Source organism: Psittacula echo (genome assembly GCF_963264785.1).
Source record: "Psittacula echo genome assembly, chromosome: 4".
Lineage (NCBI taxonomy): Eukaryota > Metazoa > Chordata > Aves > Psittaciformes > Psittacidae > Psittacula > Psittacula echo.
Genome location: NC_137738.1, coordinates 36,998,378 through 37,020,997, shown reverse-complemented (window position 1 = coordinate 37,020,997; position 22,620 = coordinate 36,998,378). Strand labels below are relative to the sequence as shown.

Here is a 22,620-nt window from a genome sequence, read left to right as displayed (position 1 = left end):
CCCGGTAAATAATTACAGCAAAGATTTTTGGCTTTAATTGCCACCTAGGAAATACAATTCTGCCAGAAGCCCCTACTGGGGAAAAAGAAAATCTATGTGATTTTCCCATGGAGACCTAGGCTTCCTTTCTAGGAAGAAAAGCTGAGCATAGCTTGTGGCAGAGCTTTTATTCACCAGCTCTCCAGACCTAAGAGGGTTCTGCAAACAGGAAGAATATGGACCATTCAGGACCCTTCAAAAGCTGCCAGTACTGGTTACCAATAGACTTATTTTTTTCATCACTGCTCTCACACTCTCAGAGGCAAAGCAAAGGTATGATGACATAAGATTTTAACAAGATTACAAAGCAATCCAGACTTAAGCAGAAGCTCAGGTTGCCCAAGAACTAGGCCTAAAGTATTTCACAGTAGAAATAATAAAAGCCACTTTAAATATGAAATAAGCCATGTCTGCACAACGCACATTTGCAAGGCATATCTCACCAGCCACAGCTTTGGTTAGTGACTAAACACTGTTCCTATGGTGGTGGTAGTTGCTCTCCCTGCATCTGCTAACAGAAGACATTTCTTTCTTTATAGACACTTCTCCCCTTAATCTTGTTACTTCACAAGACCAGCCTAGCAGTACAGTACTGTAAGCCTATTCCTTGTTTCCCTGAGAATCCATCCTGAACTTAAAGCAGCATACTGAGAAAGCTCAAAGAAAACTCTCAAGGCACTATGCATGCCCGCAGCATCCAGCCAGAAATGCTTGCGACAAAATTAGTAAAAAAAGTCCAACCAAAAAAACAAAATACACCATTCCTTTTTCAAGATTTTTTGGGCATGCTCTTTTACACCACAGAGTATTTCATTCACACCTCAAGCTTAAGTTTAACTTGTTATAACTGCTTCAGGAACGCAGCTACACAGAGACAATTTATACTTCAAACACATATATCATCAGCGTCAAAGGATGTTTTAGTATGTTCCTGAACAGCTAGTATGAAACCAGTTCACATGCTGACATTCAGTTCGCCTAAGAAAAGTTAGCCTGACACAGGACTGTAGCGCCTTGCCCAAGGTAACTCTTCTAGCGCATCAGTGCAAGACATGAAGATCTTATGTAAGAGGTGGTAGGGATGGCTGAAGGCAGTCAAGTCAGGCAGGCACAGACACCTCTTTCCCCTTTCACCTACCTTTTTAATCTGTAAGAAAGCTCCACAGGTCTAATACAACAAATTACAAAAGGTGTTTCTCTTCTCCAGTAATTTTTAAGTCAAATAACTGGATCAGCTATTATTAAAAATGAGTCTCTTACAGACAGCTTTAGAAGATTCTTCTTTAGAGTTTTATTTCTTTATAGCAACATTAGTACATATTTCCACATAGGTATTTTAGTGCAACAAGGAAATCCATTACCTCATAAAGCTTCAGCAAGGTGATCTATGTTTCTATATGCAATGGAAAAGACTATTTGAAATGTCCCCCTTTGTTGCACAACACTTTAAAGCTTCAAAACTCTAAGTAAACACCTTCCACAGAATTAAACAAGCAGACACTTTGCTTGATTATGAAATGCTTTTGTTGGAGGAGCTAAGTGTTTTCTGCAGTAGAGCAATTCATTTGTAAGCCACAGGCACTACTACAAGAGTGGTATCAGAGCAGAAGTGGTGACATTTTAGAAGTCTGTGCAAGAATTCCACTCTACTTTTTGCAATCTGCATATCTTGAAGATACATTATCCCAATTGATCACATTCCAGATGGCTTTCAAATAATCAGGTCGAACATTTTTGTACTGAAGATAATAAGCGTGTTCCCATACGTCGATTCCTAGCAAAGGAATGAGACCTGTAAAAAATAATAAAAAAAAAAAAAAAAATAAAAATAAAGGGTTAAGTGTTGTAGGTCTATGAAAACACACTTTACATGTAAATTCTTATAGCACATCCCCAAGATGTACCCGATTTCTGAGTCTTTACCTGCAGGAAGCCAAAGAGCTCTCCAGCAGAGAGGTGCTTATCGCAACATTTTACAGAACTGTTTGCTCTCCACACAAACACTGCATAAACTGAAAGAGCTGATCAAGATAAACACCTACAAACACGCTAGAACTGGCCTGAAGAGATAACTGAAACCACTGTTTTTTTAATGGGGTGTTTTTTCAAGGGGGTAGGAGTGAAATTTACCCTCATTATGCTGTATGTCCCTACTATACTATTTTTTTTTCCCTACCGATAAGCAATACATGGACTGCTGACAGTACATGAAATTCTTTTGCCAGAACATATTTTAAAGATATCTATAACAGGATTTGGACTAACAGGCACTCCAGGCAGGACTGTCACCAGTCACAACCTCTTCCCTCTGTGGAAGTCCACCCTGCCATCATCACTTCCAAGTCTAAGCAAGTAAAATTATCTTCAAAAGTGATCATTACCAGTATTACACTGCTTGCCTAGCTGTACTTCCTATCCATATCCGAAGCTGATTAAACTGACACTCATTACTCTTTACAAATATTAAGGAAGCAGATTAAAGCATTCTCTTTTAACCCCAGAGTTACTATGTCCACCTTCCCCCCTCCAGTTGTCTGGCCTGCACTGACAGTTCTGTGCACAGCCCTTCTGCCAGAGAAAAACTAAAGGCGAGAGGCTTAATCTTCCTCGATACAGGCAACCTACTCCAGTTACTCAAAAAAACACAAAGAAGCCAAAGCTGAAATTGTCTGAGAGTGCACGTTCACAATATGCCCCATCTACTTCCTCTTAGACTAGACAGACTTTAAACCCTACTGCTATTCACAGTTTTTAAGTCCTGCTTTACAAATGCTGTTTCAAAAACTGCAACTGTTTTTTGCTTTTGCTAGTAGCAACGTTTGGTTTTCCAGCCCTATTTATCCAGCAATTTCTTCTCAGCTTTTTTCCCCACAAGCCCCTTTTCAGACTTCATACACTTGCCTATGAAATCTACAAAGAGAAAAGCAGAGTGGAAGGAAAGAAACCTGACCTGTTGTTCCTTGCAAAGGGTCTTGATTTGCACAAGCTGCTATTTGTAGGCGCCCCTGCTCCTTGTTATAGCCAAGCCACCCCCAGCCTGATCCCTGAACACCAACAGATACAGCTGTCAGCTTCTCCTTGAAGTTTGCAAAGGAACCGAAGTCACGCTTGATGGCGTCCATCAATTCTCCTTTAAAAAAAACAAAGATACAAAAAGCTCATAGAACATCAGGTATCACCTGGAAATAGAAGAAAAGAGGAAAGGAAGCATTTGGGCTCTGTGGGAAGGAAGTGTCTAGACAAGCAGAGTAGTTGCATCATTAATTAACAGTTCTATCCCAATCTGCTTAAGAGGGTGAGCAGACCAGAAAGAAGTTAGTGGAACAGTCAAAGACACTGTCCTCAAAGACACAGTCAGGGTGCTGTCAATTGGCTATTCAAGGAAAGAAGGTAAGGGGCTGCGTATCTAAAAGGACAACACTAAGTGGCTGTGACTTCTTAGTACAAAGAAATACGTGGGCATCTTCGATATCAGTCTAATGAACCTACACATAGTAAGAGGTATTTAACCACTTCCCTCAGATTTTAGGTTTACATTTGCTTCTACAGTTAAGTAATCTATTTGATGAATAAGTTCCATGATTAGATGCCTTATTTACTATTATTAAGATAATCTGTGCTGGGGCAAAGGAAGCAAAAATCAGTATGTTTAGTGTAACAATACACTGTCAAACTACTTCCTTTCCCCTACATCCTAACCCACTTGTGGCTTCCATATATTTAAGAGTTTAAAACCTGAAGGTGGCTATGCTCCTAATTAGCACATGTCAGAATACTTCATACAGTGCAATGCTGAAGAATTCTTCATTCCTTTCACCATCAGCTGGTCTTGAAAATCTCCTGGCGATAGCTGCAAATGCATCATAAGCCAGGCTTCCTACAAAAACCTTGAGCCATTCAGTCAGAACTGAAAGATGACATTTCAGACTCACTGACTTTCACAGAAACTTCACGCAAGTTGGGAGAGAAAAATCAAGGCTCTAAAACATCTTTTCTGAGAATGCAATCTGAAAACAAGCTGTATCAGAAACAGACTGATACCAGAATTGCTATTTTATGCTCTAGTCTGAAGTAGATCATCTTTGTACTTCCATGGTAGAGTCAAAAGTCACAAGCAGATGTCACCTATGAACACTGAACCAGAGTACAAAGCACCTGAAGCCCACGAATTTACAGACATACAAACCTCATTCAAAATCCTCTAGTTCATCACAACTTTTCTGAGATCTAGGCCTTTACCTTTAATGGCAGGTCACTTGCAGATAATCACTACTCTATCCTCCTCAAAGGGGATTTCTTCATTTAGGCTTTAACTGCTAAACTATCCCTATTCAAATTGGAGCATAAAATCCAGCCACTAGGCTGGATGACCTGCAGAACATTTCTTCTCTTTTTGTGAACTGAGCACACGTGGCAGCTTGACTAGCATAGCTTTGTACAACTATTTTCTGTTACAAAGATGGAAAGGACAAGATAAAGCAATACCCAAGTATTCTGCAGTGTACACATAATCACCTTTAGAAATTAAAAATACTTAACACAGAGCTAGCTTTTTATATTCTCCGCTTGCATTCAAAAACCCTGAACTCCTCAGAAGTGTGATAACTGTCATACAGAAAGGCCAATTAACTCTGAAAAAATAAAGATCCCTTAGACTCTTTCAAAGAGAAAAAAAATCATTAGTTCTACTGGCCAATTAAAACTCATGCAACAAACCACTGTGAGAAGCACTAACCTTTAGGCTCTCCTCCTCCGTTAGGAGAAAGGTTTGTCCAGAAGATGGTGTGATTGATATGACCCCCACCATTGAACTTCAGTGCAGGCTGAAGTGACACCTGAGCTGTAACATCACCTAAGTAGGCAGAAGACAGAAACACATAGATAAATAAAAACATCATCATCACCACAGTAGTCACTAAGTTACCGCAAGGCCTCCATCAATCTCCAAAATCTTTCAAGTCTTATTACTAAGAAGACTTTTGCCAACAGACAGAAGTGAGTCTATACAGTAATTACTTTCTAGATGTAAACTGATACTCTTTAGAAAAGACCACAACAGAGAATATTCTACCTTCTTAAAAATGTGTACACATTGTTTCACATATTTTCATCAGTCTGACTGAAAGATCAAAAAATTCCATGGCTTGTTGCATATTTTAGTGTCTCACACCAGCATGTGACTTACGTGACCCCTTAATCTGAGCCAATGGCATAACTGACACCCGAAGTCAGATCTCTTCACTGGGCATTTCATGCGTTAACTGCACATTTGTTTTACCTCCATCTGTAGTCAATAAGATTATTTCACAAGAATCAGTAGAGCTTCTGACGTGAAAATCATTGAGGTGCATGAATTTTGCTTTATATAAGTTACTAACCTTTCATTACAAAGTATTTGTATAGTAAAATGGCTGCAATTTCCTACTGACTCCATCTTCCATTTAAGTTACTAATGTAAATATGGACTAAATCCACAGCAGTCAATTTCCTTCTACTTTTACAGCACTACAAAGAACAGAATCCATGCTTTTCAGTTACATCTCATTTCCTTACCAGCACCACTGAAGTTTACAACAAAAGCTTGTCTGTAATATTTCACTTTATTAAAAAGAAAACTGGAGTTACATAATCCCAAAAATTTAAAAGAAACTATTTCCCCTAGAAAGAAGAGCCACCCATTTTTTAACTCCTGTATCATCTGTGTGAACAAGCTTCTATCTCATCCGTTGACTACGAACATACAAACCTTTTGCCAGCGCCTCTTTGTACTTCTCCTCAGCAACATTCAGGTTGTTCACGTAGGTGGCATGATGTTTGCTGTGGTGCAGCTGCATGATCTCTGCACTAATATGAGGCTGCAGAGCGCCATAGTCATATGGCAAGTCAGGAAGAGTGTGCTTTTGCCTAGAGGCCAAGCATCCCAATGGTGCTACCACCTTGGCACTGCTTCTAGAAGAGATAAAAAACCAGAAGTAGTATTTATTCAGGACTTGGGCTTCACTGAAGCAGACAAACGATGAGTTGCGATCACCGTTTTAAGTACATGGGGTGGTATCTTAGGTCAAATTGTCATTTTTCAAGAGCTCAAAGCAAGCACACTCTGTTGCTTAACTGCAAAGATAAATTCACATAAAGATCATAGATGCAGGGCTTTGCAACTTAAAGTTACCACTTGTCAAACCAAGCCCCCCAAGCCACAGCAGTCACACACCCTCCCATGCATAACGGTAAGGCAAAGGTGGGGGCAGGAATGGAAAGCCAGCAGAAATGCTGACATTCAAAGCTTCACCTAATCGTTATTAATTTAAAACAGAAGCCAAAATGTCCCTTCACTGCCCTCCCTTCACCATCCACAAGGTGCCTGTACTGGAAACAAAAAGGCTGAAAACCTCACAGGGTCACCAGCCTTCCGGCACTGATCCTCTGTAGCATTAACACCAACGCACGTAGTTCCTCGTCCCTGTGGTGGGTATCGGACATATAATGCACTGCGCTGCATGACGACAGGGCAGCCACGATGTTCAGCACAGAACACCAGGCAGGTTCTGGTCACCCTTCCCCGTTCTAACACCTCGCACTTGTTACGAGACATGACAATGACCACGATGAAAGAACCACTGGGCCGAGAAGAAGGTCAGCTCCTGAAGCCCTTTTCTGTTTCACTCGTGACCTTGGCATGAACGAGGGACAAACCAAGAGCAAAATCCTCGCGCCCCTGACAAGCGGCCGAGCGCGGCGACCCCGGCTAGCAGGGGCTGCCCGCACTCCGTCAGGCGGCGACAGCCCCTGGGCGGAGGGCGAGGGCAGGAACCGGGAGGGTGAAAAGATGCCCACCAGCAGCCCCTCAGAAGGCGCCGAGACGCGCGGAGCAGCATGCAGCAGCGCGACCTCCCGCCTCCCGAAATGGCGGGGAGCCGCTGAAGGGGCGACCCCACCGCCACCGCCTCCTCTCCCTCCCACCGCTCCGCTGCACGCTGCGGGTCCCTCACCGACATTAGCTCTGCCACGCACACATGCATGCACACAGACACACACAGCGCGGCTCCCACCTGCCCGCCGAGGCCAGGCGGCACAACATGGCGGCGATGTCACGGCAGGCACTACACCTACGGCGCAACCGCGTCCTGGCCCGCCTCCGGCACCGCCCGCTCCCGAAGGGCTGAGCTTAGCCGGGCGGCTGCTGGTAATGCAGTCAGCGGACTTCTTCAAACTAAGGAAGAACACCGGTTTGTTAACACTCTACGTAGCACATTATCATAAATAGAACCACTATATAGAGCTGTTATCTTAAAACTCAAGCCTGCGGCGCTGCAAGCCGAGGTGAGCAGCCGCCGCGGAGAAGGACGAGCTCGGGAGGAGTCTCCACCGAGCGGAAAGCCGCCTGGCAGCAGCTGTGGCTGTTGCTCAGCTGCAGGGCAGCAGGGAGGGTACAGCAGCGTAAGATCGCTGTATTAACCTCTCAAGCCTGCCTGAGACGTGTTTCTGTCAGTCCACTGACAGCAGAGCATACAAATACCTTTTCAGCTATTTTGGCTACGACTTACTCTTTTTGATTTACCTCTGTTCTTTTCCTCACATGTTGTGCGCATCTTGTTTGCCAGCATCAGTTTTCCTCCTGGTAGCAATTCAACGGCCTTTAGTGCTGACAGAAATCATTCATTCGGGTACATTCACCCCCATCAGCTAGAATAATCAGCATAATCAGTGCAAACAAGTTCGAAGACCCATTAAGATTTGGTTCTCCAGGCAGGTCAGGGAGGAGAACTCTTCCCTCGGTTCAGAGGCACTCTGCAGACAAGACAAACAGGTAAAATTTGGACGGTATGGAACCATCTCTGCTATCACAAAACCCTCCATCCTTTGGGTTTTCTTTTTAAACAAACATGCATATCCCAGGATATTACAGAAACTGTATCTACCAGACTATAAAGAAAAACGAGTTACAAAAATTCAGCGGGGCTTAGGCCTGAACAACCTTGTTGTAAAACAACCTTATCTTGGAAACTGCCAGGAAACACACCTGGAGAGACCCAGCCACACAGGGAATCTCAGCCTACTGTCTGAAATCAACAGGAGGTTTGGAAACAAGATTTCCCCTGAATGCTGAAAGCATACAGCAAGATTTAGGCAATACCTAACTGTAAAGAGCGATATGTTGTATTTATCAGTGATTAATAAAATTATATTTTGTTAAAATAAACCAACTACATTCAAGATTGTTAAATGTCCTAAATATAGGCGCTGACAGCCAGGCAAGAACATAAGTATTATACATACAGAAATGCTAACCTGTATTACACTGCCTTTCATTAATGCTTTGCAGTATGATTTCCATGAAAGCAAGTCTTTTATAGAACTCATTTTATTATTCACTGGCTCAGCTGCTGAATTTCTTTCATTATGGGAAAACAAACAAAACACCCCAGCCTGCTCCTTTAGATGATACCTTCTAAGCAGAGAATGACAAGGGTAATGGCCTACCTTGCCTCACAGTTATTTTCCTTCAATTAATTAAGCTAGCTTCCAGTCTGAGATTGTTAATTTGTATTTCTATTTTTAGCTCTTTAGCTAAATTTTAATTTATTGTTGCGGAATTAAGTACCATACACTCATCTTTATATGAGGTTTTAAGAAATTAATATCCTATAGTAACTGACAGATTTAAGTAGCAAGCTGTCACCACTTGAAAGCTAGGCTTTTTTTTAACCTTAGCACAATTGGAATTACTGTAACTCCAAAGATACTTAACATTCTTCTAGTTCCTTATATTAGGTGAAAAGATGTCAACCATTTTCTTGGCATGATTTGCTTCCATATTTCAGACAAATTTGAACCATGACCACCAATTCCCACACGAGGCTTTTTGCCATCCACCATTATCAGCTAAAACCACTGTTATCTATAATCAGCATTTTAAGCTTCTTAAATACTGTATTCTATCATCTACAGAATCTAGGATGTACATATACACACATTGCAAATAATCAAGCAATACTATATTAAGACCAAATATAAATCACCAGCAACTACAGAACCCGATCACCATCACAGAAATTACTTTGGGTGCCATGTTGAGTAATTGCTGGTTTTCAGGTAATGAGGGCTAAAATAATGTTCAAAAAACCACCAGGTACCACCAATGGAATTTACGCATTGAGTGACAACTCCTAAGTAGTTTTAATACGTGTAAGTGAACCCTGTAAAATTAAAATAGCAGCAGTGCATGGACTAGCATCAAACAGTTTTTTAAGCTAGCAGTATTTTAATTACATCCATTTGTCTTGGACAGTGCTACTGTAGATGCTAATATTCATATAACAAGCCACTTAAAAATGGTACCACAGAAATCCTTCTATAATGTAGGAATTTGTAAATGTGAAACAATTTCAAGGATGCCCCAGAACTCTTAAGATATTGCTTTCCAACAACAAAAGTCTGTTTCCACACTGAATTGCAAAGCTATAAAGCTATTTACTATTGTTTTAGTGGCTACATATCAGAATTTGGTTAGTCATCCAGTAATCACAAAATCTACAAGTTTCAATGTTGAAACTAGACTTAAGTCTACCCAAAAGTAAACTGAGAAGTACTTTCATCTTCCCTTTGAACAGTGCTTAAAACATGTGCTTTTTCATTTCCTTTTTGTGATCTTCCTCGTTATGGAGCTAGTAGATAGAAAATAACCACCAGAAATTCAGGTTCTGAGAAATTCATAACTCACTGCTACTGAATAACAAAACTATGTTTAAAGGTATTTTTCTCTGCATCTATTAAGAAGTCAGCTCCCTGAGGTAAGCATTTAAAAAAAACAACAGGAGTTACATCTGATTTAAAGAGGCTGAGTTACCAACTCAAAGCTTTGTAGTTTAATTTGTATATTTATCTTTTGGATACTTCTAACTTTTCGGTTTACTTTTACTTTAATCTTCATAAAAGCCACACTCCAAAGTTTAATTTTTAACTCCCTCCCTTCCCTTCCCCCTCCTTTTTTTTCCTCCTTTTCCTTATCTGACAATAAGGAAAAGTCCTGTAGAATAAGCACCATCAGGCTGGCCTGAAAGGATTGACACATGAACAAATTAAAATAAAGAAAAAAAACCCAAGTACTGTAAATACACTGCATACAAATAAGCCACATAAGCCAATGCAGAGCAATGAGGAAATTACATTATTAAAAGTTTTTATTTAGGTTTGGTCAGTACAGGTAAGATAATATTGGAGTCACAGAGCAATATGCATAAACAGGATACAACAGTTCTTAAAAACTGAGTAACTATGCACACAATCCATAAACATTCGGTCACCTAAGGAGAAAATGCACAGATGTATGGTGGGGAAAACTGTAATTAACACTGAAACTACTACAGGACTCCTTTAGTAAGTCCATCTTTTAGTGATAAAACTACTGTACTGGGCAAACTTGGCAGTCATAAACCCACAGCTATTATGACAAATCTTGAAGGTGGTGTAAGTATAACAGTATGAGTAAGAATGCCCTTACACAGCACAGGTTCTAGATATACACAGATTTGTACAGACATCATTTATGTTATACTTTATGGAAATAATTTCCATTTCAACTTCACATTAACTCATATAAAAATAACTTGAGCTACACAAATGTCCTCTTAGCAACATTCAATGTAATTAACTGTTAAAATTTCCAAAGAGGCAGAGGTATTGAAGCAAAAAGAAACCCACAAAAAGGCAAAATTGTGACAAGTATGCACTAATTTAAACAGCTTCTGGACAGTATCCTCTCCCAATTTAAATGACACTGTATAAAAATGTTGCAGAAAAATGTTACAAAACTGAACCCTGGGCATTTACACTGGAGTCCAAACCATTCTGGACATGACGAGAACCCGCAGTTCTGTTACCTTTCATGCTCACTGTTTTCTCCTCTTGAGGATCATGATTGGAGTCTGTGTCATTTGAGTGGTGAGTGAGAGAGTTTTCACTGCCAGTGGGAGAGTCTACACTTTCATACCCAGTACTGAGTTGGTTTATGTAGCTACCACTTCCTCTACCAGTTCTATCTTCAGAGTGGTTGGACAGCTTATTACCATTCCCTGGAGAAGCTGGGAAGTCATCCTCCGTGCCGCTACCCTCCCTATAAAAACCAGACCCAGACGTCCGCTGATGGGAGGAGCTACCATTGCTTGGTCCGTTTGCCAGACGGCTGCAGTCTTTACCCACAGCCTCTCCCTGGTCTGTAGGCTCAGAAGATGGAGTCCTGCTGGTACCTGGGTTGGATGCCTGGGACTGCTGCTGCTGGTACTGCGCCAACTGCTGGCGAGTTTCCTTCAACTGCTGCTGAAGAACTAGAATGGTACTCTGCATACCCTCTACCTCCTCATCAAGCTGGATGATGAAGTCATTCAATTCTATATAAAGAAAACACATTTGTTGCAGACACTTAATAGCCCATACATAGCTTGAATCTCAGAAAAAAATTAAAATCCTACAACTCAATATTTTATGCTGAAGTTTTTCAACAGACTTTTTCAGCCATCAGGCATGCACTGGTTTAGATCCTCTGCCTCTGAAGGAGAAAATGCTTAACTATCATCTACACACTTTTTATAATGCTACTCAAAATGTATGAGAAAAAATTAATTTCTGGGCAAGAAAGGAGGATATCTGGAAAACAGCTCAATTCCAACAATTAATATTCTGCAAAAAACACCTTATGTATGTACTTTTAAAGAAGTACAAAACCTTAGCAGAAATCCTGTAAAAGTGACCATGAACCATATCTGTATGGAATACATCCAAGTAATTACAAAAGTCTCTTCAGCAACAAAAAGAGATTTCAGTCACATTTCAAGGAAGTTTCAGCTCTGACTGGTTTTAATCCTTTAAATCCCACATAACAGGACACTACACCACCTTCTTTCTAACAAAAGTGTGAACTAATTCAACAGGGTGTTTTAGTACTTATGTACTAAAAGGATTTTACAATTAGGACTCTATTTTCAAGCAAAACAGACTTGACCTGAGAACAGTAAATGAAACACCAAGTCCCTTAGTCTTCAACTGCACCATTCATATGACAGAGCAAATAAAAAGCAAACTGTTTATTACTGCAAGAAGTCATAAAATTGAAGTCTTTTTGCTGCTATAGAAAAAAACATTAGGAAAACTTACTGCAGGATTACTGTCATCTTTGTTGATTTGGGGAAGAAGCAGTAGTGGTTGAAGAACACATCTCTGGAGCTTACTTAACTATACTGCACTTGATAGGCAAAACCTTTAAGCAATGTCCACATCTGCTTAAATTATGAGCTTGATAAATTTAGATTAATTGCATTACCTAAACAGCAGTTAAGAAGTAAAAGGGTAACTATTCCAACAACATGTCATTACACCAGGAAAAAAAAGTAATTTCCCTTAAATAATTGTATTTATTTTATATTGCTACTTTCTCAAAAATATGATTGCGGGGGAAAGAATGAATTATCCTTAAAAATATAGGATTGTCAGACTTGGATAATGCCAAAGCAAGTCTATGCTATCTTAGGCTTCAGTTGTAAGACAAATACATATCCAGTGGCTTACGTAATGCCCAAATAGCTCATTCCTCAAGACTTACTGTAATAATCAGGTAACCTACTCTGTAACAGTCTACCAAAAAGACACTGATTCTATACAGAACTCTCATAGAAGGTTTTATTTATATTTGCATTTTCTCCTTCATTTCAATTATGCAAGAGGCCAGAGCTTATAGGTAATTTTGATTTACGTTTACAATGCTGTAAAATTTGGACTGTGAACACAATAATGAACTCTTTTAGTTCACCTGAGTTACTTAAGCATCCTTAGGCACTGTTAGAGAGTTTCAACAATGATCTGCTTTTAAAATTATTTTGAAATAAGTCAGAGTTAACGAGAATAATTCTGTTCCCAGTGCATGCTTAGCTTCATGCAACATTAACAGCTTTCACCTTACCAATTCACCAATATGTGCAGTCTCAGCATTCCTTATTAAACAGCAAAGCCTACATTCTTGAATTTCAAATTCAAACACTGCATTACTGGAGCCGTAAATCCCAAGTCCCCCAAAGTTGTTTTGGTGGTTTGTGTCTTTTTATTATTAATACTACCAGTAAAGTTTTACAATTGCCATATTTTACTCAATTTTGTCCTTTCATTCTGGCAAAGATGGTTTTACAGTTGTGTATCATCAGGAAATTAAACTAGTACTGCAAGGCAACTTCCATTTTCTTAAGAAAATCCCTTACCATCCTGACTGCTTTTAAGTTCCTCACTATATTTCTTCTGTAAAGCCAACTCTGCCTCAAGCTGTGCAATACGTCCTTGGGACAGCTGCCTTCCAAGCTCTTGATTCTCCTGGATAAGCATTCGACACTTCGCCATTAACTTTTTGCCTGTTTGGCTGCAAAGGAAAGAGCCATCTATCACAAAATGAAGACAAAACCTGCAGTAATTTTCCTCAATCACAATCACAGACAAAAAGGAGATGCAATTTCTGCATGTCACAATTCAAGGAACATTATGCCTCAACATAATTGTCATAGCAGAAAGTCTCCCTATAGTTACCACATGCTGTTCCAATGCCAGTTGATCTTCTTTCGCTGTTCCATAAAGCGGAAGGCAAGTTTTATTACTGCAAATACGAATAAGCATATTGTTCTTTTTTGATACCAACATCTGGATTAGCAGTATGCACAACCTTGCATGTACTAATTCTCAATGGAGTTAAATATTTGATTAAAGATGTGCCTTGTAATTCAGAAGATAAGTACTGCATAAAAATTACACGTGTAAATTGAATTACGAACAAAAACATTCTTCATTTATTGTGCTAGTCAAATTTAATAATTACATTCGGGTGAAAAGAAAGTTGTTTGGAAGGGAATATTAAATCCCATTTATTTTCTCATAGTGACATCTGTATTTCTTTAAGAGGCTTACACATTCTTTTGAATGCTGCCCAGGTATTCTCCTTTAAAAAAATTAGATGTCTGGCTTTCAACTCAATTTATGTATTTAACAGTAATATACACAGTCTGTTTCATGATTTCTATGGTCAGCTTTTCCTAAGCACATCTTGCATGGTAAGGAGAAAGCAAAATGTAGTTAAACATTGGCAGGAAATTTATGAAGGAGTGTATTATTAATCTACTTCTTTTAGAATGACAGATTTCAGGTCATGAGTAATGCTCATTAGAACGTCTGTTTTCCAAAAGAAATGGGAAACGGGAAAAAAATTGAGCCGACAAGATTCCATTTAGTAAATGAGTAACATCACACATCTTTAATCTTCATTATAAAAAATGCACTATAAAGCATTATAGGAAGTAGTATGCAAATTAATATATAGGCAATACAGCTGACTCCATGAAAAAGTCTTTTAGGGCTCTTCGTCTGCCAAAGTCAGGATAGCAACCACAAAGTTCTTTTGACAGGCTCAGCAACATAATAAAGCTGTCCTTTTCTACAAAAGTTCTGCCAAATAAATTAAAAAACAACCCAAACTTGAACAAGTTTATTGTGAATTCAGGGGCAGAACTTGCATTACTTTTTAAGACCAAGAAGGTCATTTAATTTTGTTTGTTTTTAAACAAGTGACAAAGATCAAAAGAAACTGAGGGTTAAAAAAGTAGAACAGGAAATTTCCGCTACAATGCACAGCCACAGTTCTCTCCTGCAACCAAAATACCCAACCAAAGGAACTTAAAATAATAATTTCCTTAACTACCTTTTAAGCATTCAAGCCTTAGACAACTTTTAAGTTCTGCCAACTCTGCCCCATTTAACGTTTCCGACTGACTTTCCCAAATCTTTCAGATGGGTTGCTCCAGAAGGAATCTGGCTGTGTAAAGTCCTGGAAGCCTGAAAATCTGCTAAAGGCAGCAACCTGTTTTCTTTCTTGATGTGATGTCCAATGCCAGGTCCTTGAAGTTTAAATTGTGCTGACCTAATACAGTCCAAGTCACACATTTAAGAGGCAAGTTTCCTTAGAGATGTTCATTCTGTGTAAAGCAGGACCACTTTAGAGATAACCAAATGTAACATACCCCAAAAGTTATTAGGCAGACATGCAATGATTTTTAGCCATTTGCAAATTCCTGTTACTGTATTCATCATCACTACAAGTTGAAGAAATTCGCAGTGCTTAAGTCATTTAATGCTTTTCTCTTCACAAAACAACATCAACTGTAGAATTACCAAGTACCAGTTACCTTGGAACTGGGACAATTTTAGAATTCCATTAATTTCTTCATGTTAACGCCTGCCAAAACGTAAAATATTTATTACCTGTATAGAAATTTGCATAGTTACCTATAATGCTATTTCTTCCCATTAAAATTTTTCCAGATGTTCTGAACTAGTATGGCACCAAGTAGCTTCTCCTCACAATTTACAAAAAAGACAGCACATGCAAAAATATAAAATCCAGTAACTATCAGCTGTAAAACTAAATTTGACATTGTTGAACATACATGCAACAAAACCTGCAAGAATGTAAGTGGTTATTTCAGAAGACTAGTGTTTGTTGTACTAGGCTTACTGCAAATGTATACCTACATTCAATGACGGCTGAACTGGCTTAGCCCAGCCATTCCCTTCATTATATGTCCTTTTATTTCTACCCCCAGCCATCAGGAATGACTATGCTGTACATCCTTATCTATGGCTGAGGCTCAGGGTTGCAGTTAACACGTTACCCTAAGCACCATTCAGGGATCTGATTAGGAGCATCATCTATTCCATAAACTAGGTCCACTGCCATGAAATAAGAGTAGTTGCATACAAGAATGGACAAATAAAGCAAATGGGGGGAGCAGGATGCAAAAAGCATGAAAAATCCTCTAAATACTTTACATGTGTCATCATTTCTTTACCTTTCCACAAATAACAAAATCCGACAAAACCTTAACGTAGTTATTTAAGACAGCCTCAATTATTAACCAGGAAATAACTCTAATTTTCTGTACTCCAGCTACCACATGTATGTATTATGCGCATTCACACCACTGACTTATAATTATATGATTATTAAGGTATGCTGGAGCTACAGAAATAAACTTTTAATACTTTTGCTTGAAAAAAAAAGTATTACGTTACTGTCTCTCCTCAGAGATATGTAATACATAAATATACATATACACATATTTAGAGTCTTAAGACTTAAGAAAACAACCAACCTGTATCTAAATGTATTAAATAATTTTCTAAACTCCAAGTTAAACAAGCAGTCTGCATGGCATACCTTTATAGTGAGCTTTACAAATGGCTTGGTAACACATTAATAATTTATTAATGCAAGTCTTACCTCTGGTTTGATGCTAGATCATTAAAATCTTAGATACTGCTATAGCAAAATCATTCCAGATGTATCACTTCTAAAAAGGTAAAGTTTTTCTGTAGGTTTTTCTTTTGCTTTTAAGTCATTATCATGCAAAAAAAATAGACCTGCATAAGTGCACTACTCTTTGATCCCGTATTAATCATCTGAAGCACAATCTGAGTTAAGATACTTCTGAGTTCAAAAATACGTAATGCCATCTTAAGCAAAGTGATCAAAACACTTAGAATACATCACCTTCTGTGACAGCTGGATATCTTTTTTTTTTTTAATTTGAAGTATGAATTTTCTAGGATAAGACTGAGTCATAAAACATTACCCAACTGTTTTGAAAATCAAAACCTCAGATTATTAAATAGAACTCAATTAGCTAAGGAAAAAAACACAAATGCCGTACCATATCTGCATTTCACTTTACAGACCTCAGACATGCACTCCCCACTGTCCGAGAACGCTACTCTTACAAGTAACTTGGGACAACAGAACAGAGGCATCATTAAGAGTAGCAAAGGCTCCTTTCACTGATTCCACCAAGGAAAGTGCATGCATTTAAGTTTTTTCTGGTTTGTTAAAATACTGACTTTGTTTTCAGAGAACGAGACAATGCAGAAATAACAACCTGTTCAATTCTCGTTCATCCCAGGAGTTTCACAATACAACAGTATAACCAGTAGTGTTCCTTGAACTATGCATTACAACTATTTCAAGGCACATTTTATATAGAAGTGCAATACAAAAAAACCCCAGGTGTACAACGGAATAAAAACACCCCACCAACACTGAAGACAGTTGCCATTTTGTGCCTTCTGTATTGAGCGTTTGATATCAGTTCTTAGTAGAGAAGATCGAAAATTTCTCATTTCTGCATGAAAACATGCAGTGAAATACTTATCACAACCAGTTTTTCTTCTATATGCTAGTTGTGATCAAATATAGTCTCCAGCAATTTGAAACCTGCGATTAGATAGAACGCACATTTTGTACAGTCCTAATTTTGAGGCGTCCACAGTATTACCAGCCATCCAGGAAACAGTTCATTATTTAGCAACATTGACTTAAGGCTCCTTCAAGTGCTAGAGAGCCCAAAGGCTAAACAGTCAAATGTGTACACTACCACTGTTGTGATATCAAATAGCACTCATGGCTATTCAAAAGTGGTTAGCAAGTAAATTCTTTAATGCAAAATTCACCTCATCGAGTTCTGACCCAGCAGTTCAGTGAACAAGCAGGAAGTCCACAGTCTTATTGGCAAAACTGACTTACAGTGTCTCTAAGTCACTAGGCTCAAGGTTAAGAGCGAAGCATATTCCACTTCTACATTTTACGGGAATTTTACATGTTCAATTCATGATTTATAATCTCTAGGTTCTCTCTCCTCCAAACTGTCTGTAGACACAGTGTGCCACAGACTTAAGACTTCTGTTTCTCCCTCTATTTTCTTCAAATAGAACAATTTTGCAAATGTCTACATGTTCTAGAAAAGATTTTTTTTTCGAAGATGGCCATTTCTTCAGAATAGTCCGACGCCGTCAGGCCTCTGAAGCAAAGGGGGAGAAAAAAGCTGAAACACAAGGTTCATCTGGTAAGTTTTACATTAAGCATTACAAGCTGGACAGTATAAGAATCTGGCTTTTGCCTCAAAACGTCTGCGTCTTGGTGTGGAAACGAGTACTTGGCTGTCCCACCATAGCATTCTCGTAGTGGGACTGTCAGGGAAGTCTTGACTGGGGAGTATTTGTTTTGTTTACCTATCAGGCGTAAACTTCCAGGCACTCAGTTCATTTTGGGCTTGTTCCAGTTTGTCTTTAGTCTGTTCCAGTTCACCTTTCATTTTTAGGAAAAATAAGTTGATGGCTGGGTCCACCATTGTTGATCGCAGTTGGGCAACACTAGGCTGCTGGACTTGCTTGAGGTACTGAATCTGATTCTGCATAAAATAAGAAAAAAGACTGTTATCCATACAACATTAAATAAAATTTTAATGTCATTTAGATACACATAGTTATTCCAAACATAACATCAAGGAAGCTTGCCTTCGTTCAACACTGTAACCTGAAAAATGCAGGGAAAAAAAATGTCACTTTTGCCCACCTGCACCTATCAATGTACATATTCACTCAATCCCTCATCCCACCATCTGTCAAGCTTAAACTTCCAAGGGCTTTTTCCCCACCACCCTTCGCTGCTTCAAAATTGTTTTCTGCATATAGGGTAACATTCGCCAAAGCAGTGACTGGAGCACTAGAATGCACCCTTTCTTCTGTATCTGCCTGCACTCCTCTGAGGGGAATTAAAAAAAAAAAAAAAAAAAAAAAGGTCTATTCAGAGAGTTATCTGCTTAAAACAGATAGCCAGTTTTCATGTAACCTGAAAGTTAGTATGGAATATTACAGTCTATATTGACACACAGTATTTTTAAGCAACTACTACAAAGGTTTTTAAAAACTTTTACATTTTTTGGAAATGCAACTGTCACTTAGAATGCAAATCTGTGTATTTTTTTAAACAAAACAATTTAGAAATATTAACAGAAATGAAACATATTTCGGTTTAATTTGATTCTCTTGCAATAACCACAACCCAAAAGACTTATAATTTTACAATTCAGAACCCAGAAGACTTACAATACAGTCAAAATTTCAGAAGGAGTAATTGCAAGAGAATTTCTATTAAATATAACATTCATTAATCAAAATTTGGATGGATTTAAATAGGATTCACTTTTTTAAGTTTCTTACATTTTAATTCCATCACAACAGACATTAAGATGTACTAAACAGTATGTGTTTAGTTTAGCTAATCACTAAAAATCACATCAGCCTCCACAGAGTTCCATTCTTAAATTCAGTTTGTTATGCTCCTTGTATGACACACATTTCTTCTTCAGCAAGATGCACAAAATTACATGAGATTAAGAAACAAGCATTAATTGAAAGTTGGGGGTTTGCCTCCTGCTGCACACACAATCTTGCAACCAGACTTGACAACAACAGTTTCACTGATGAACAGTATAAGGCATCACCAGCAAAACAGAAGGAAGAACTCACCCTTCATACATTGCTTTACTTGGGACAGGCAGCAGAGTCAAAAGTCCCGTTAGTTTAACCATTTTCACATACAGTTACTTTGTTATGGGGTCTTTACACAGCAATAGTAAAGAAAAAGTATACTTATACTTTAAGTACAAACATTCTATTTAGCTTAATGTGCAGTAGTGACCTCAGTCACGTCTTGACTGAAGACAACATAAGTTTTAATTTATATATTAAGTAGCAACAATTCTTAGATTTTTATTTCAAGTAAGTGATTTCAAAGGCTTTGAAATAATTATTTCCATTAACTCCACATTAATTTGACGTTACCAAAATAAAAATGTTTAGCTACTTTTAAAAATTTAAATAACCACCATGCTTTTAAATATACAAACTTTCATATGCCCAAAAAGAATTATAAAGGGACTAAAGTACTCAAGAACTCACCTACAAACATTACTTCAAAACAGGAAGTCCAAATTAAGACCATCCTAACATTTCTTAGATGACATTTTACCCCCATGGGTCCCTTGCATCATTGAACGTACAAGATGCTGCTCACTGAATAAAGATCTATTTAACTTATTGTTCTTGTCTTTTCTATACCCATTCATCTTCCCAACACTTGCACTGGTGGTAGTATTTCAACAACTTGTGAACTCCTTGCAAGGGCTAGCACTAGTAGAAGGCTAGTTTAATGGATGTCTGCACATATACAGACACTCCAACTGGCAAGGCATTACAGGAATGGAATTATGCTACAGCAACATTGTTCCCAACTTACTTTTAACAGGCATCAAAATAAGGCAAAATAAATAAACCCAGACCATGTTCTTTGTCTTATTTAGGCCCAGCTGCCTCCTTCTCCTACTTCAGCCTAAGAACTGTAACAGCTTTCTTGCATCAGTGGCACAAAGAATTGCTGCCACCTGCTCCTTCTTCATGCCAAAAATGCACTAAAACACTCGAGAACTCAGTTGATTTTGTCTGATGTCAGTTACTGAACAGTGTCATTTGGATATCTAGCTCCTAGGCCATTCAGAGAGCACTGCACGGGCTCTACTTAACACCTCAGCTATAATTCCTGAAACAACAGTGTAGAAAGAATTTGCTGAAGCTGAACAACCCTTGCTCATTCCCTCCCCAAACTTGAAGACCATTTATTCCTCCAGTTTTTCTAACCTAATTTTTATCCATTCCTCCATAGTTGTAACTCCCTTCCTCCAGTTGTAACTCCAGAGGTCTCACCTGCCAGGCTTTTCATCCACCCAGACCTAGCAACCTATCCCCAACATGACCCACTCCTAAAGCAATCCAATACCTCCTAACCTTTTGCCTGCTTCCTTATTCCATTCATCTTCCTGCTTATTCAGCCCAAGCCTCCCAATTCTTGCTTCCTCTAACCACTCTCTGGTACATCTCTCCTGTTGATATAGAACCATAGAATAGTTAGGGTTGGAAAGGACATTAAGATCATCTAGTTCCAACCCACCTGCCATGGCCAGGGACACCCCACACTAAACCATGCCACCCAAGGCCTCATCCAACCTGGCCTTGAACACCGCCAAGGATGGAGCATTCACAACCTCCCTGGGCAACCCATTCCAGTGCCTCACCACCCTCTCAGTAAAGAATTTCTTCCTTATATCCAATCTAAACTTCCCCCGTTTAAGTTTGAACCCATTACCCCTTGTCCTGTCACTACAGTCCCTGTAGTGCATCCTTGTAGGCCCCCTTCAGATACTGGAAGGCTGCTATGAGGTCTCCACACAGCCTTCTCTTCTCCAGGCTGAACAGCCCCAACTTTCTCAGCCAGAAATTAACATATTCCAGGTGGTAAAGTGTGGGGAGCAGAAGAGTTTACCTGAAGTCAGGAACAACTTCAGGCTAGAGCTAAATATACAGGAATAGCTCTCTCCAATGGCAGACCCCAGGATACACCCACTGTAACACCTAAAAAGACTACGGGCTGTTCACATTCCAAAACACGAAAGCACACGCTAGCTAGTATTTTTCAAAAGCCCATCAGATGGACAAATGGGGATGCAATTTCAGTTATAAAAACCTTGATATCAGCTTTCTCTCTGCTCTAACCCAAGACAGGAGAACATAGAACTAGGTTTTTTTAGTGGACATCAGGCTGCATAGGATCTTGTTTGGGTGGATTATTTTTCTTTAGCTATGACAGACAATAACATTTCCACCCCCCATGCTTCTCACATATTCTTGGAACAGCTGTATCTTTTCAGCTGAAGTTGTACAAAGATACACAAAGAACAGACCCTCTGACATAAGAATTTAACCAACAGAACACAGGTACTTAACAGAAAATGTAAGCACTCTAAGTAAGTACAACTACATATCCTTCTTACAAGGAATACACTGCAAAACAAACAGGAGAAAAAAACCACAAAAGAGCTGTAACCTAAACCACAAGTAAGTTGAGTAATGACCATCTAGGTACTACAATCCAACTGCACCCACAGGGAGCTTCTACTCATTATCTGTTCCACAGAAAACCTATCTGAGTAGCAAGTATTTCCAAATGCCTGTCTGCTTACTGACCTACAGTAGCTGTGCAGTAGGAGGCTTCCTGAAGTAGCAATAACTTCATCACCCCTCTCTGCCAGAAATAAAGCTTTATGTAGAAACAGTAGCCAATACTTTACCTGCACTTCCGTAACCGCAGCAACCTCTTTTATGAGGGCTGTTTCTGCTAGGGAATGGTAGCTCAAGGCTGCTGCTGCCAGTGGGGTATACGAAGTATTAAATCCCTGAATTTCAATCCAGTCGTTTAGTTAGCCACCCTAAACTGGTGTCTGCAACACCAGTCACACTCTCAGGAAGCTCCCAGCCCAAAAGAGACCAATATATTCTGCTGCTAGACTAAGCACAGATGACAAGTGAGAATGGAGCTATGCAATCAACTACCACCTAGTTTCTTCAAAAAGAGTACTGATACAGAGTTAGGACAACGATTCTGCCACAGCTACTCTGACACACACACCTACACTTTCAAGATTATGACTGGTGACTTTTGTAAGCTGAAGTAGGCTTTGATGTATTTTATCTTTTTAAAAGGTGGCTACAAATTAAAACAGCAACTAGGAAAGTCACACCTTATCTTAGAGCTAGTACATTTTAACTAGCAAGTTGTTTCACACAACAATCACTAAACTCCCTACATCTTTATCAGCTACTATCATTTGAATA

General features: G+C 39.1%; 2 protein-coding genes across 8 annotated transcripts in view; both read right to left on the bottom strand.

The window, feature by feature from the left end:
* Positions 1-1,301: 1,301 nt before the first annotated feature.
* SOD2 (superoxide dismutase 2) lies at positions 1,302-7,218 on the bottom strand. Of its 2 annotated transcripts, none has more exons than XM_080614522.1 (5): positions 7,089-7,218; positions 5,786-5,985; positions 4,775-4,891; positions 2,990-3,169; positions 1,302-1,831 (listed from the first exon to the last, which is right to left on the bottom strand). In XM_080614522.1, the coding sequence occupies exons 1-5, from the start codon at positions 7,115-7,117 to the stop codon at positions 1,686-1,688; spliced, it is 672 nt and encodes a 223-aa protein (XP_080470648.1). In that variant the 5' UTR covers positions 7,118-7,218; the 3' UTR covers positions 1,302-1,685. The 2 variants fall into 2 exon arrangements, with proteins under 2 accessions (XP_080470648.1, XP_080470647.1); XM_080614521.1 differs by having other exon boundaries at positions 1,304-1,831; positions 5,786-5,988; positions 7,089-7,215.
* Positions 7,219-7,692: 474 nt separating this feature from the next.
* WTAP (WT1 associated protein) overlaps positions 7,693-22,620 on the bottom strand; it is a 28,039-nt gene continuing 13,111 nt past the window's right edge. For 3 of the 6 annotated variants that reach the window (XM_080614515.1, XM_080614517.1, XM_080614516.1), the window contains exons 6-8: positions 18,124-18,302; positions 13,284-13,438; positions 10,203-11,426 (exon numbers count right to left, since the gene is read on the bottom strand). In XM_080614515.1, the coding sequence (XP_080470641.1) occupies positions 10,843-11,426; positions 13,284-13,438; positions 18,124-18,302 (918 nt within the window). In that variant the 3' untranslated portion in view covers positions 10,203-10,842. Of the gene's footprint in view, positions 7,828-10,202; positions 11,427-13,283; positions 17,913-18,123; positions 18,303-22,620 lie in introns of those variants that run through there. The other 3 variants (XM_080614519.1, XM_080614518.1, XM_080614520.1) reach the window with 3 other exon arrangements.